General features: G+C 33.2%; 1 protein-coding gene across 1 annotated transcript; it reads right to left on the reverse strand.

The window, feature by feature from the left end:
* Positions 1 to 1199: 1199 nt before the first annotated feature.
* LOC128200816 (uncharacterized) lies at positions 1200 to 2050 on the reverse strand (the record flags this gene model as incomplete). Its single annotated transcript, XM_052895470.1, has 2 exons — positions 2045 to 2050; positions 1200 to 1820 (listed from the first exon to the last, which is right to left on the reverse strand). Coding segments are annotated over exons 1-2 (627 nt in total), but the record flags the coding sequence as incomplete, so codon positions are not given.
* Between the last annotated feature and the right edge of the window lie 14441 nt (positions 2051 to 16491).

Raw genomic sequence — 16491 nt, forward strand, 5'->3', positions numbered from 1 at the left:
CCCTGTACATTCACGCCATATCCCACACTTCAAAAATCCTTAGTCGTCTCTTATTACACCCACGGGAAAGGAAGGGATTGCCTATTCTATACTGGGACATACCACACTCGTCGTATAAAGGATATATTAGGCTATATACTCGAATTTGAATAAAAAACGTGTAACTACCAAAATTTTTATGTTTACATGTATAATTTCAATATGAACTAAATCAGAAGTAAATCAGGCAGTTAGTATACGTACCGTAAATTACATTATCATTTTAAACAACTGTAGAACGATATAGGGACACAATCCCGCGGGATTGGAATCAGTACGTGAGCCGTAACTAGTTTTGACAGGATCTGATTGTGGAAGTTATAAAGAAGAGATATCAAAGATATGAAAATACAAAACTGTTATGTTAATTGAACTTAGAGGAAAAAAAGACGTTCTACGAAGATAATTCAATATTGTATTCCATAAAAAAAAATCAATTTTTTTACAACACAGAGGGCAAACAAGCATGCGGCTCACCTACCAGTAAGTGACTACCGTCGCCCACGATCACCCACAACACTAACGGCATTGCATTGTGCTGCCGGCCTTTTAAAAAAGGAATGTTTTTTTTAAGGTTATAATGTTGTATAAAATCGTATCGTTAATTGAAAAAAACTAAATCTCGATCGATTTTGATAAAATTTCTACGTTTCAAGTATTTTTTAATTTATCCATTACACATTTAGGTAATAAACAAAAAAATTGATTTAGGTTATATAAATTGCCTTCATTAGATATAAAAATGCTTACATATATAATAATGTCTCTTACAATTATTGCCATGAAATTAGTATAAGATGTACGAGTATTAACATACTAGCTTTTGCCCGCGACTTCACTCGCGTGTAGTATTTGAGTTATTGTTCTCTAAAATTATACTTGTTACAAGTTAGACTTCTAAACTAATGAAATTTTATACTACTAAATACATTTGGGGTTTTTTTTTAAATTTCTTTCTATTTGAACTTTCGTAGGTGTAGGAACTACGTTTTATATGAATCTATTCGCAAAATTTCAATATTTTAGAATCAGCGGTTTCAGCTGTGTAATGTTTTTTTTTATACCATTTAGGTGGCAAACAAGTATACGGCCCACCTGATGGTAAGTGGTTACCGTAGCCTATGAACACCTGCAATACCAGAGGTATTACGCGTGCGTTGCCGGCCCTGAAGAAACCTCTTTACCCCCCTTTTGAAAAACCCCATGCTGTAGTCTCTTGGGAAAACCTGGGCAGGGAGCTCATTCCACAACCTGAATGTTCGTGAGAGGAAACATCTCTGAAACTGCGCAGTACGCGACCATTGAGGCTGTAGGACATGAGGATGAACTACCTGTCGATGGCGACCCGTACGATGGTAGACAGTGGCCGTGATATTGAACAATTCCTCTGAGCACAGTCCATTGTACAGGCAATAGAACACGCAGAGTGAGGCAAAATCTCTCCTAAGACTTAAAGGTTCGATACCGCTTGTGAGCCTGGGATCATCGACAACTCTCATAGCTCGTCGTTCCAACGAGTCGAAAGATTCAAGCTGGTATTTATGTGCTCCGGCCCATAAGTGACAGCAATACTCCATCTGGGGCCGGATTTGCGATTTGTAGAGCATTAATCGCTGATCCGGCGTGAAGCAATGGTTCGCTCTATTGAGCACACCGAGTTTTTTAGATGCCAGCTTCACCTTATCTTCGAGGTGGCCACGGAATTGTACATCACTAGAGATGTCGACACCAAGGATCCCAATGTTTTTAGAGATGTTAAGAGACGTGCCGTGGAACTGAACCTTTCTTATATATCATTATATTGTCATATATATATGGGACAGTCAGTCATATATATATATATATATGTATGAATTCAAATTGAATTGATTATCCAGTAATAAATAATGACCAAAAAATGAATTTATAATATTGATTACAATTAAAGATTTAGATAATAATGTATTGATATCGATGTTTTATAATTATTTACTCTTTTTACCCCAGTTAAAGAAAGAAATATTACACTCATAAAGAACAAAAGGCGGTATTATCAATAACGCTATCACTTTCAGACAACTTTTGAGTAGAAGGAAAAAGAAAGAGCTAGGTAGCTATTTGTTGCAAAAGAAATGTAATAAAAAACACTCCTGTCAATGATATTCGAAATTGGTTTTTCTATTTCAGGTCTGAATGTGATGCCCAAAATGTGGTTGTTCAGAGCAAGGTCAAGCCCGCAACCGCAGCGACCGTGTGGTCCAGCCGTGTTGTCCAGCTCCACCGGTGGAGTGCCTCAAGTGAGGGTCATGAGTAACGACTTCGACTCCCAACCGAGGAGAAAAGGACTTGCGGTAAATTATTAAAGGATCGAATATTATATTTGAAAACATTTTATTGGCATATGGCATCATTTGGCCACAATAAAAATGCACTGTTTTACCACACAAAAGTGAAACTTTTAACAGACAGGTGATCGATATTATGTTTAGTGGACTTACTAAAAATATATATCTATTGTTTATTTATGTCTATACAGGAAGTATATCACATTAAAATTTTAAAAAAAGATTTAAGTTATTATATAATCTATATTCGGTTCAATTTTGGTATTTAAAATTATAAATAAACATACACTGACTAACATCAAGAAAATCCATTTAATTAAAAAAAAGGTAGGACAAATTTATAACACTTTAGAACTTCATAAATGAGGGGGGAAAGGGATTGTTAGTTATGCGGACTATCGGTCCTATTGCTAGCAATATGCCCAGCTCGACTATATCAGCTCGACCTCCACATGGTCCCCCTGGAAACCATCGTGTTGAATTCCAGATGTATTCACCACAAGAGGCTAACTAACCTGCCCTTTCATTTCACCTGTCACCCCTCACTGATAACTCACCAGCGTATACCGCGAGCAGAGTTACCATTCCATTACATTAGAAAGTAGTTAGTTCGCAATAGTGCAATTAGTGATATTTAACGCGATAGTTCCCCTAAACTAACTCAGTTTAGTTTAAAAACATATTGAATTAAAATTTTTATTTTAGAGTATGGATACAGAGAATGGTACCACAGAATTGACCCAATTATCAAAGTGTTTTACGGATACTGGTTTTTGTTTTAAAAAATGTTAGTCGTCATATTAAAGAGCAAAAGCGTTTTGGCCATAACACTACATACAAATTAAATTGTCTTTTTTTTTTAAAAAAAAATGTACTAATAGTCAATAACAGTATACTGAGTTTAATTAATCACAACCATATTGTTTCGTAGAAGTGACATACGCCATTATGGTAATTGATTATTGATTTCCATTTCATTTATTACCCCTTAGAGAGATCACTTTGTTTAATGCATGCTCATTTTGCATAAGTCATAGATTAAAAATATGCGCTGTCCAAGTAGATAGAAAGATAGATAGATAGATAGATAGATACTCTTTATTGTTTCCTCCAAAAGATTACAATAGTAAACTTATTATAAATATAAATAATTACAAGAAATAATCACAATGAGAAAACAATGGGCGACCTTATCGCTAAGAGCGATCTCTTCCAGGCAACCTTTGGATGGAGAGGAGTAATTATAAACAATTTGGTAGGAGGCACTTAAGTAGGTATTTTAATAGATAATAAACCAAATTAAAATAATTTTTAGTAAAATGTAAGATGTAAAATTTGAGAATTTGGATTTACAGTACCACTGATCCGATTTTAAAAATTCTTTCACGGTTAGAAAGGTATGTTATATCTAAATACTATAGACTAGTTTTTATTTTGATAAATATATATTTTTAATAATCACAATAAATTATAATTGAAGCCGGCAAAAATTCTGTAATATGGTATGCGCTGCCTGAACTGTGTTAAAAAATGTGGAATGGGGAAAAAAGAGAAGGAAAAATATTAATTATTTTTGCTTTACAGAAAAATTTGTAATACCATATATCTAATTTTAATATCTCAGCAAAAAAAGGGTTTTATGTTAGAAAAAAAATAAATTTTACAAGCCGTTCTATTTTAAACCTTAAAGAATATTAATGCAGTACTTTCACACATGCCAAAATACCAGCCTTACTAAAATGCGTTGAACAGTTTAAAAGTTACACAAGCAACTATGTTAGTATAATAAACGTGAAAGTTTGTAACTATCGATGGATGTGTAACTGGGTGTTTGTTAGTCTTTCACGAAAAAAACTGCTGAATTAATTTAAATAAAATTTGGTACACTAGTTGGTTATACTTAATACACATTATGTACTGTTTAATGTAGACGGTGCCGCAGTATACAGTAAGTCAAAATTATGTAGATTTTTTTAGAGATACAGATATTTTAATAGGTAACGACTAATGTAAACTTAAGTAATTCCGAATAATTTATTCATTCATTACTCCTCAAAGATATCACTCTAGTACATATTTTACATAATTCGTAGTTTGGGAAATATCTACAATTAACGTAAATAAGTATTTTAGTTTACTTTGTACAAAAGTCGATTGCTTGAGTACCTCTGTCATGTTTCTACCGTGAAGCTGTTGTGTTTTTTCATGGCTGTGTTTCGGTTTGAAGGGTGGGATATGGCGTGAATTTACAGGGCACAGAGGAATAACACCTGAGTCCTCAGGAATGGCAGCGCATGGGGGTATCATGGGCGAAACAGTATACTCTGTTATGTCCATGGTACTGCTCATGTCTATAGGTGACGGTTACCACTTTCCATCAGGTGGGCCGTCAGCTTGTTTGCCATTCTAAGTTGTATAAAAAAAAATTGAAGTATTAAAATTATTTATTTATTTTTTATTATTATTCCCTAGACTTCGTTCTCGTGACTGGATTTATGGTTAACCAGGGAAAAAAGTAGTTTTTCAATAGTTGTACTACAAAACATCAGTCCTAATTATATTAGTTTAGTAGTTTATGTACCACTAATGGTTTTGATTTCATCCTATTATTTAATATTTATAAAATATCACTAATTCTGTTCGATATTTTTATTAAATTAGAGTAAAAGTATTTTTATCGTTTTTTTTTACTGTGATATATGTCCTTCATACATATTTGAAAAAGGATCCAAGGTCAAAAAAATCTCTGTACACAAAGTAGCCTGGAGTCACGTACAAACAATTCAAGATACGCCACGTATGAGGCAATAACTCAGGATCGTCAAGTAGCTCTCTTTAGCAAATTGTATGGAGACAAAACTACAAAAGATGCTCCTTTGAAATAATTTGCAATTTATTGTAGGTTCAAAAAAAATGCATTAATATAATTAATATCATCATCATCAGCCGTTAACTGTGCACTGTTAAACATAGGTCTGTCCGTAATAAAAATTTTGCCAGTAGTTGCTATGCTTGGTAGGCGAGTTGGTAACTGCAGTTAGGCTTTGACGATGTTTAAGACGAATGTTGCTGCCCATCCCTCGACTATTAAGTTCCCTTAGTCGCCTTTTACGACAACTACAGTAATATGAGGGGTGGTCGATACTGAGACCACGGGGCCAATTGTATAGTATGAACAATCTATCTATCTATCCTATTTAAAAGCTGCGCTTTTGTCAATGGAGCTCTTGCCACTCACTACGATTTTCAGCGAATCTCTTTACCTCTTGATACGACACGACACCAACTACTTCCTTGATCTACCTGATGTAACAATGCCTTGGTCTTCCTCTTCCCCTTCTTCCTTCTATCTTACCTTCTATTATAATGTTCATAAGTTCGTGTCGTATCAAGTGTCCTAACATTTTTTCCCTTCTGACCTCAATAGTTCTTATAATTTGTCGCTGTGTGAACAGTAATAATAAATGTTAATTAAATTTTTATTTCATTCTATGTCAATAATATTTTATCTAGCAAAGTTACATTTGAGTATATTCTATTAGTAAAACATGTAGATATTTATATATGGCAAACAAGCTGACGCCTCACCTGATGGAAAGTGGTAACCGTCACTTATAGACATGAATAGTACCATGGATATAACAGAGTATACTGTTTCTCCTATGCGTTACCATTTCTAAGGACTAATGTGTTATGGCCGTGTGGTCCTAATATAGAATAGTCCACCCCTTCCTTTCCCGTGGGTGTTGTAAAAATCGACTAAGGGACGGCTAGGGATGAGCAGCAGCGTACCTCTTAAAACATCTGTAAAGCTTGACTGCGGTTCACAATCCACCTGCCAAGCGTGGCAACTACTGGCAGTACCCCCCCAAGGGGAGGCTTATCTTCAGCAGGGAACAGTCAAGGGCTGATATGGTGATGATATATATTTTACTAACAAAATTAATAGAATTAACGCCTAGCAAAGGAGATATATCTACAACTTGAAGAGATGACTGGCGTGTAAAATTAATTATACTTTACAATGCCGCTTGGATATTCTCTTTGGTTAGAAATTTAGAGATTGTATAATTAATACAAACCTTGAAGCGAGGTATTTTACCTGAGAAACTTACCAGGTTCTCATCTATTTCGATAATACTGTGAGATAATGTTCTTCAGAAAGTTATTTAGATAGCCATATAATCTAATTCCACTACTGTTATAAACGCGGAAGTTTTTGAGGATGTTTGGATGGGTATTTGTTGTTCTTTAACGTAAAACTACTGAACAGATTTGAATGAAATTTAGTACACGAATAGCTTATATTTTAAGTGAACATATGGGATACATTTACTAATACTCATAGGTAAAGTCTCGCTGTACACCTAAAACTATAAACTTGAAAGTAAGTTTGTAACCATTCGACTCTTTAACGGATCCACTAATCGTCATAAAATTTAGTAAACACTTACTATTTGGCAGGGAGAAGCACATAGGCTTATTTTCGTCTTTGTCTCACAAAAATCATATAACAAAGTTGCGGGCGAAAAACCTCTATTTTATAATTTATTATAAAATAAATAAATTACTAAATTTGTTTTAGTAAATTAAGTTGTACTGGAAGAATACTTACAAGCTCATTATAGTAAACTAAGGTGTACTTCAAGCATGCTTGTCGATTGTTTTTAAATATAGCCTTTTAATATCATAAAATAACTCTTCCCACTGAGAATATTAAAAAAAAACTGTCTTATTATCTTCACGTCAATAACTAAGAGAAGTAGGCAACAAAATTATAAACTAACTCGAGCAAATTGCACAAAATAAATATATATTCCACTTATATGTATATAGCGTATAACGGAACAAATATAAAAAGCCGAGATTCAACGACAGTATTCGTTAAACTGAACAATTTTTCCCAAGAGACAAAGCTCGAAATATAAAACAAAAAAAAAATTATAAGTGACTTTAAAAGTAGAAGGTTCCCAATTTGCCAGTTATCAAATCAGTTATTGTTATATTTTGCAATAATAACACATTATGTAACATAAACGAAGCTTTTGCATTAAATTAAGCTGTACTTAAAGCATATTTGTGGATTTTATGTACGTTTATAATATTGTAAAGAAGTTTATTGACTTTGCGATAAAATGACAGAAGTGAAACATCGAATTACATATATTAGTTGGCACAAAGAAATCGCTCCGAAATGATAAGTGAACGCTTTCAGTCGCAAATTAATCGTGTTACGTTAACAACTATGTACTCACGGGATCCTGTTTTCCAAAGTAATACTATTATGTTTTTTTTGTTATTTTATAGCGACGTTAATAACTTTAACAGCTATATTGTACCTGAAAACTTATTATGAATACTGAAAACCAGACCGTTTCACAGATGGAGACTTTGTACAAAAGTCGATTGCTTGGGTACCTCTGTCCAATTCGTGTTTCTACCGTAAAGCAGTTGTGTTTGCATGGCTGTGTTTCGGTTTGAAGGGTGGGATGTGCCGTGAATTTACAGGGTACAGAGGAATAACACCTGAGTCCTCAGGAATGGCAACGCATGGGGGGTATCATGGGCGAAACAGTATACTCTGTTATGTGCATGATACTGCTCATGTCTATAGGCGACGGTTACCACTTTCCATCAGGTGGGCCGTTTGCCATTCTAAGTTGTATAAAAAAATATTAAACTATGCTACTCAATAATTTTGGCGCTAAAATGTAACTAATATACAATACAATATTTATATTAGATGTTATAGATATTCGATTAATTTTCAATCGACTATAAAAAGATTTTATAGTCGATTGAAAATTATAAATTTTCGGAAGTTATAAATTCGGTAGTATTTTGTTTATGTTTGTTACCTCGTAACTTCGTCAGTTCTTAATCAATTACAGCAATTGTTTTGTTTTCTGAAAAGATATACTTATAGATTGGTCCCATAGTAATATTATCAAAATCGGTCCAGTAATTTAGGTTTGATATCAAATAATTAGTTTCACCACAATTTCAGTCGTCACAATTTTATTTTGTAGAACACAATCTTAATTAAATATATTAGGCTTAATAAAAAAAAAAGGAAATAAATATGTAAAAATCAATCGAGAGAAATAGCTTTAGAGTCCTACCATTATAGAAATAGGGGGAAAGGAATTGTTAGCAATGGAGTTTGATAGCCCCATTGCTAGCAATATGCCTTATTAGGTCGACCTCCATGTGGGTCCCCCTGGAAACCATCGTGAAAAATTCTTGTTGAATTCGTCACAATGGGCTAGTTGACCTACTTCATTCTTACTTATCATCCTTCACTGGTGCCCCGCCGGTGTATACCGATAGCGCGGGTGGGGTTACCATTCTATTATCATCCATTGAACCATTATAGTAATATGTACACAAAAAATCTTAATGACAAAAAGCAAGACAATATATGTAAGTATATTATTATTCATGCGCATTAATGTATGCAAATATTATAAGGATTGCTTTGATTTATTTTATTTATTTACTATTTTTAAGGAAAGCTTACAGCTATAATACGAGTAACCAAATAATTAATTATGCATGACAACAATAAGCTACCATTTTATTGTCGTTATTTGTTTGATTATAATGAATAAATTAAAATATTACTAAACCGATTTTAAAAATGTCACTTATAAACTTTATCAGCGAGTATCTCAGGCTATTATTTATATATATTATTTAAAAAAAAAAATTGATGTTCCTATGAAAACTGCAATAATGTAGCTTAAGGTATCAAAAATTTCTGTCTATCTATCTACCCATGAGAAGCCGTCGCGGATAGCTAATATAGTATAAAATACTACGACATCAAATATTATGAGTTGTGTATAAACATCACGTGGCCTATCACGGGACTCGTTACATAAAAACAGACGTCATTTCGGGTTGGAATAACCTCTGTTGCCCTAAGAATCGGATTACATTTATTAAAAACAATTAATTTCGCAGTACCACCGTATTTATTCTCGTCGATCTTTTGACCTACCGCTAAAAATAGCATAAAAATATTTTAAATGTAATTAATTAAAAAAATTAAATCCAATCAGATTCTGATCTTGTTTACGATATATAAAAATAAGAAATATAGATGTTTATTTATAGTACGAAAATATAGGAATAAAATTTGCAATGATGGTTGCAAATACTTTTGTTTCACAATACAAAATTCTACAAGCGCATATATAATTATTTTGATGCATATATATATATATATATATATATATATATATATATATATATATAATATTATACAGAGATAAAAATCTATACAGTAGTGATACAGAAATGCTAAAATATAATGTAATTATGTTGCCAACGTTGCCAAACTAACACTAACTTGCCACCACTCAGCATAATTTTATAATGCAATTCCAGTTTGCATAATTACCTGGTAATTACGGTGGTCCTGTGTAACCATACAGTGACGTCACCTTTGATTTTAAGTATAAAGATCACTGCTACCTACCACAGATAAAGAAAAAAGAAATAAGTTATTAAACAATTTACACATCTCGTAAATGAGATTCTTAATTTAAAAACAAATATAAGCGAATCATTTATTTAAATAGACTTGTTTACAAGCACTTTGTAATTGTTTTTTTATTAAGAAATGTGTTGTTATCTGATAATAAGAACCCTCAAGAAACTCAACATTTACCCTTCTAAATCTGTTAACATTATGTGTATTTATTTAAATGTACTATGTCTAAAATTAAATAGTCATTAAAAAGTCCGTATATAATCGGTTAACATCATGCATATTTGTCATTCAGTTAATCGTTTAGTTTGTAATAGGCTTTTTTAATAAGTGTTTATAATAACACTATATTCTTTGATATCTTTTTACAACATTTAATGCCCATTTCCTAAAAAAATCTATTAACTTTTTCTAAATCATACTTTAGAATAGCAAGTTAAAATTTGTATTTAGTGTTTTCTTTTATGGGTGAAAATGGTATGGTAACCCGCCTGCGCTAACGGGATACGCTGGCGGAGCACCAGTGAAGGGTGATAGATGAGAATGAAAATAGGCCAGTTAGCCCATCATGATGAATTCGTCAGGAATTAATCATGATAGTTTCCAGGGGGAACCGCGAGGAGGTGGACCTGATTGGGTATATTGCTAGCAATGGGATTCTCAGTCTCCATTACTAACAATCCCTTTCCCCCCTGTATTTAGAGTTAAGATTAATGAGATTGCCCTATTTAAGAAACAGTTAAAGATTATTTCTTATATACAAAATGTTTGCGTATATGTATTGTAAAACTATAGTAAGAATAGTAAAGATAGACTGAATATGAAAGACAATAATTTTAGATTTTGTTTTTTTAAATAAACCTTGCTTTTTGTAATGAAATCAACTAATACGGCGACTCTCTAATTGGAGTTTTAACGTTCATTTGTTTATAAAAAGAATAATTAAAATTGATGCAGAAATAGCAAAAATATCATGTAACATACCCAGATATTTTATTTTATTTACGTGTTTAAAGTATTTTTAATATCACTCATAGCAGGGAGAGGTTGTACGAAAGTCGTTTGCTTGTGCACCTCTGTCCCATTCGTGTTTCTGCCGTGAAGCAGTTGTGTTTGCATGGCTGTGTTTCGGCTTGAAGGGTGGGATATGGCAGTGAATTTACAGGGTACAGAGGAATAACATCTTAGTCCTCAGGAATGGCAACGCATGAGAGATAGCATGGATGAAACAGTATACTCTGTTATGTCCATGATACTGCTCACGACCATCTCATCTCATCTCACATAGACGACGGTTACTACTTTCCATCAGGTGGGCCGTCAGCTTATTTGCCATTCTAAATTGCATAAAGAAAATATTAAATAGAAGTTTTAATAATTACAAAATATTTTAAATTACGGAATAAACATCAGACTGTCGTTGTTTTGGTAAAATATCGATATAATTGGTAAAAAAAGTTTAAGACCTAAAAAGGCAGATTTTATGACCTAGTTTAGAGAAATTACCCCGTTTCTATAGACATAACGTCCTTATAAACGATAACGGGTTATCACCTGGTAAATGAGTTTTGAGTCAAATTGTAGATAAGCTTCCAGGCACAGGCAGTTTACACTTAGATATAAGAACAATATCATACATAGGAATTACCCATCTAGAAATCCCACTCCTACACTAAATCCTTTACAGGGTAAGCTGGTGAAACTCCTCAAATGACACCAAAATGGCGCAGACTATTCATATCTTCTAAGCTCATACAAAAACATTTTACAATACATTTGACAGTTGAGATACTTATATGTATAATAGTTATTCTTTGCTTACTTATATATATATATATATATATATATATATATATATATATATATATATATATATATATATATATATATATATATATTCTTTCTTTAGTTAAGTTATTAATAATGTAGTTAATTATTTATCATATTATTTTTACACCATATTTGTTTTGTTTTATATACAAACCCTATAGTTATTGTTTTTTTCAAGTTTTCAAGTTTGATTGGGAGAAATGCTTTCAAGGAATAAATCCGCCTATGTAGCTTGTCAGTTTCGTTATAACCTGTTTCTATATAAGATATATTAAGAATGAATGTATAGAAGTATTAAAATGAATAATAAAACAATTTTTAAAGGATATTTTTTGAGTGTTTTCTGTTATAGATACTCGTATTGACAAATAAGCGTCTTTTTAATAGAATATAATGGTATGTTCATCGTGACTATTGGTATGAATTAGCAAAGCACCAGTATGGAATAATAGGTGAGGATGATAGCAGGTCGGTTAGCCCATCGTGATGAGTTTACCAGGGTTCAATCATGGTAGTATCTAGATGATCGCGTGAAGGTTAACTTGTCAGGGTATACTATTAAAAGGTTGGGGGAAAAGGATTGTTAGTAATTGGGTATACAAATTCCGTTGCCAGCGATATACACTGTCAGGTCAACTTCCACGCAATTTCTCCTTGGAAAGCAAAGAGGTTAATTCTTGTTAAATTGGTCATAATGGGCTAACTGACTTACCTTCATACTTATCTGTCATACTTATCATTTACTTTATCATTCCATTTTCATCCATTAAAAAGAAAATCCCCTAGAACCTCCTATCCCTTCCTCCATGTTTTCTCCTCTCCCAGATAGTGTGTCTGACAATGCACAATAGTATGAATTTACAAATGTGTTATTTCTTTCAGGAATGGATGTGGTCATTGACCGGGCATAATCGGGAACAAACAACAAAAATTGACTACGGTGGGGAGTTGCAGAGTATGTTGCCTCATCAAGCGTCAGACCGACTTAACTCGGGGGAGGTCTGTCTTCTAGCAGAAAGTCCTTACAGAATATTACGGGTATGTAACTTTTTTTTTTAATATTTATTATGTATGCAACATTTAAAAAAATAAATACAAAATGGCGTCCTGCCTCCCAATCAGTATATGCTTTCAGATAGTGAGGTCCAGGGAGAACCATTAAAAAGTCGACCTGACAAGGTATATATCAGCTAGCAACGGGTCCGCTGCTAGCTGACGCGCGGGCGACATTTTCTATCAAACAATAATAATTGTTTTACAAAATCATAAAACTTTGCGGTACAATTACTATGTACAATGTATACATATAACACATACATTATACTAAAAACAAATTAATTTTTATTTCTTTCTATTTTTACATCTACGTGGTATAAATAACAAGAAAAAGTAGTTAAAATTTTTAAACATTATATTAATTATATTATTCTTATATTTTTGAGAACATATTTTATAATGCAATAAATCTTTATTTTATACTAGCTTTTAGTCGTTACTTCGCATTCGTAGGTTTCAAAAGTTAGAAAACCAACACCCTAGATGGCGCATCAAAATAAAACATGAACTAGGTTTTCTTTAGGAACCTTTAGTAACACAACTGTGCAAACTGCATCCAACTCCGTGCAATACTTTTTATGTTATAGCGGAACAAAGATACAGAAAAAAAGACGAAATTCCTAAAAAATATTCGTCTTATTAAGACCACTCGTATATTATTTTTTCTTAAGTATCGTCCATGTAGAAACAACGTCTGGTTCCAATTTTATTATATAAGTACTACTAAGATTCTGTATTTATCCTGGCAATCAAATAAATGTTAACGATAATAGTTATTTATATTTGGCAAAAATAGTTTATTTTCTGAACCTATTTTCACAGCCGTTAACTGTCCACTGCTGAACATAAGTCTTTCCCATAAGGAGAGTTTTGCCAGTAGCTGTCAATCTTGGCAGGCGGGTTGGTAACCATAGTTAGGCTTTTAGAGATGTTTAAGAGGAATACTGCTGCCTATCTGTCTACCGTTATGTTCCCTTAGTCGCCGCTTACGACATTACAGGAAAGGAAGGGGTGATCTATTTTATTCTGGGACCATATGTTCAACGGGAACCTAATATTTATTTTTATTGTGTTAATCAATTACTTACTTATTAAAATTAAATGTTATACTATTTATTATTATTATTCAAATTTTTAGAAATCGCACATCTCCCCTCTCAAGGAGAGGAGATGGCAAACTAACCCCCCGCAAAAGCACAGTCGGCCGGGGTTCAGGGCCCCAGGGAGAGAAACCGGCGTACAATGCGGGCAGAGTCTTTATTATTATTATTATTATTTTAAATTTTACAATCCCCTCTTAAGGAAAGGAGATGGCAACTAACCCCTGGCAGAAGCACAGTCGTCCGGGGTTCATATTTTGCATCTATCTTTTAATAAATTTAAAACTAAACAGATAACAATTTTCTGAACCCTGCTGTAGATTTAAAAAAAGAATGGCTATTAAAAATGTGGTTGTAAACAACACTATTTGAATAAAGATGATTTAAATTTGAACCTTTTCGGTTCTTTTTTCATAAGATACCTAGATAGCCTGAGTTTCACCAAATTTTATTCGTATATACAAACGAATAACTAACCGGACCATAGTCTGCTAATGAAATTAATTCTCAATGGTAATAAAAATAAAAAATCGATTAATTGAATTAATATTTCAATTCATTACTAAAGTGTCTGAATGACCCAGCTTCACGCGGTATTTTTTTTGTGTTTTTTGATAATAATGTTAATAATATTATATATAAAATATAATATATAATATAACAATTTTCATGAAATTAAGTATGTAGGGAATTTCGAGAACAAAACTAAATGAACTCGGTTCGAGTCCGGTTTGGGGAAAAATAATCAGATGATTATTTTTCCCCTTTTATTAAAATTATTGGAAGCCCTTTATCAACGTATCTAAGTGTTTTAAAAAAAATGAATAAAATTTATCCTATAGGCGAAGACTCGGTACAAAGATAAAAGTCAAATCAATAATGCAATAGATAGATGGCGTTGTTGAGCAGGACTAAGCCAAAAAAAAGCCAAGCAATGCTCGGTTACCCAGGTATTATATTTTATGAACGAAATGTGATCACAGCGTGCTGAGTGAATACAGGAACAATGTGGTCCATAAACCAATTTATACCAGAGGGAGACTTTGTACAAAAGTCGATTCTTCTTACCTCTTGTCCTTGTCTTGCGTACCTCTGTCCCATTCGTGTTTCTACCGTGAAGCAGTTGTGTTTGCATGGCTGTGTTTCGGTTTGAAGGGTGGGATATGGCGTGAATTTACAGGGTACAGAGGAATAACATCTGAGTCCTCAGGAATGGCAACGCATGGGGGGTATCATGAGCGAAACAGCATACTCTGTTATGTCCATGGTACTGCTCATGTCTATAGGCGACGGTTACCACTTTCCATCAGGTGGGCCGTCAGCTTGTTTGCCATTCTAAGTTGTATAAAAATAAAAAAAGATCAACCGAAAAGTGAATAATTTTCTCTCGACTTTTTTTTAATGGATATTTAATGGAACTCTGCCCGCGCTAACGCGCCCCGGCGCCCTGCCGGGGCATACTGTTACCTGCCTACCAATGTCAGTAAGTCATTAACCATGATGGTTTCCATGGGAGACCGCGTGGAGGTCGATCTGATAAGGTACAGTGCTAGCAATGGAACTGTTAGAACAACTGTTGTTAGACATGTTTAATTGTCAATAAATGGAAAAGTGCCATCTGTGGACAGAGTCTGGCATTATTACTTAGTCGAGTCTACGTGCGAATAGGTTAGGCTTCGTAGAACAATGTAGAACATTCGTAGCATTGCATACCTACTAAAAGTGTGTAATAAAGTAGGTAATTAATATTTTTCAATCAATACTAATAATCAATACTAATAATTTTCAATTAATGTTTATTATAGTATTGGGCGTGATGGATATGTATGTATGTATTATCTATGGTCTCGAGTGATCCCGAACTAGTCGAACTTCCTAGACCTAATTACACGTAAATAAAACCGGTAGTTATTTCATTAAAATATATATATTATCTGTTGTTTAATTCGTAAAATAATAAAATATAAAGATAATTTTTTTTTTCATACAATAATAGGTTATAAATTTGAATGTTTGTAGAAATATTCGGATCTTTGTTACTTTATTACGCCAAACCAACCCCGTTTTAGTTTAACCCCGCTAAGACACAAGCTTGCGCGTTCACCGCTAAGAAAACCCCATTACGCACGCGTAATACCTCTGGTAATGCAGGTGTTCATAGGGTACGGTAACCACTTACCATCAGGTGGGCCGTATGCTTGCTTGCCACCTCAGTGGTATAAAAAAAAATTGTGGATATCACTCGAATTTGTTACAAAGTTGGATTATAATACAGGATAAGTGGATTATAGCAATGTCAAGTTCCACTATTTTATCAAGTATCTAATGGAGTGATTATACACTTATGATAAAAATACTATCAGATTAATCAGCATGACAGCCCGTTAACCATTGTTTGACCATGGAAATAACAAGTACCTACTTCATAGTACTTGTAGTAAGTACATTGCAGGTATTATTCTTAATCTATGAACTTTCAGGAAATTGACATGTATAGGTATCATTTGTTTTATCTGTGGCCATCACGAATGAGAATTTAATTACTGTAGTAGATCTGATCTAGAATAATCTAGGTCACGTACCTTCGAACAAAAAAATATTTGAATGTTTCTATGCAATTATTTTATTAAATTCGAAAACGTCACAC

This window comes from Galleria mellonella, unplaced genomic scaffold (assembly GCF_026898425.1).
Source record: "Galleria mellonella isolate WM207_F2 unplaced genomic scaffold, CSIRO_AGI_GalMel_v1 utg28, whole genome shotgun sequence".
Classification (NCBI taxonomy): domain Eukaryota; kingdom Metazoa; phylum Arthropoda; class Insecta; order Lepidoptera; family Pyralidae; genus Galleria; species Galleria mellonella.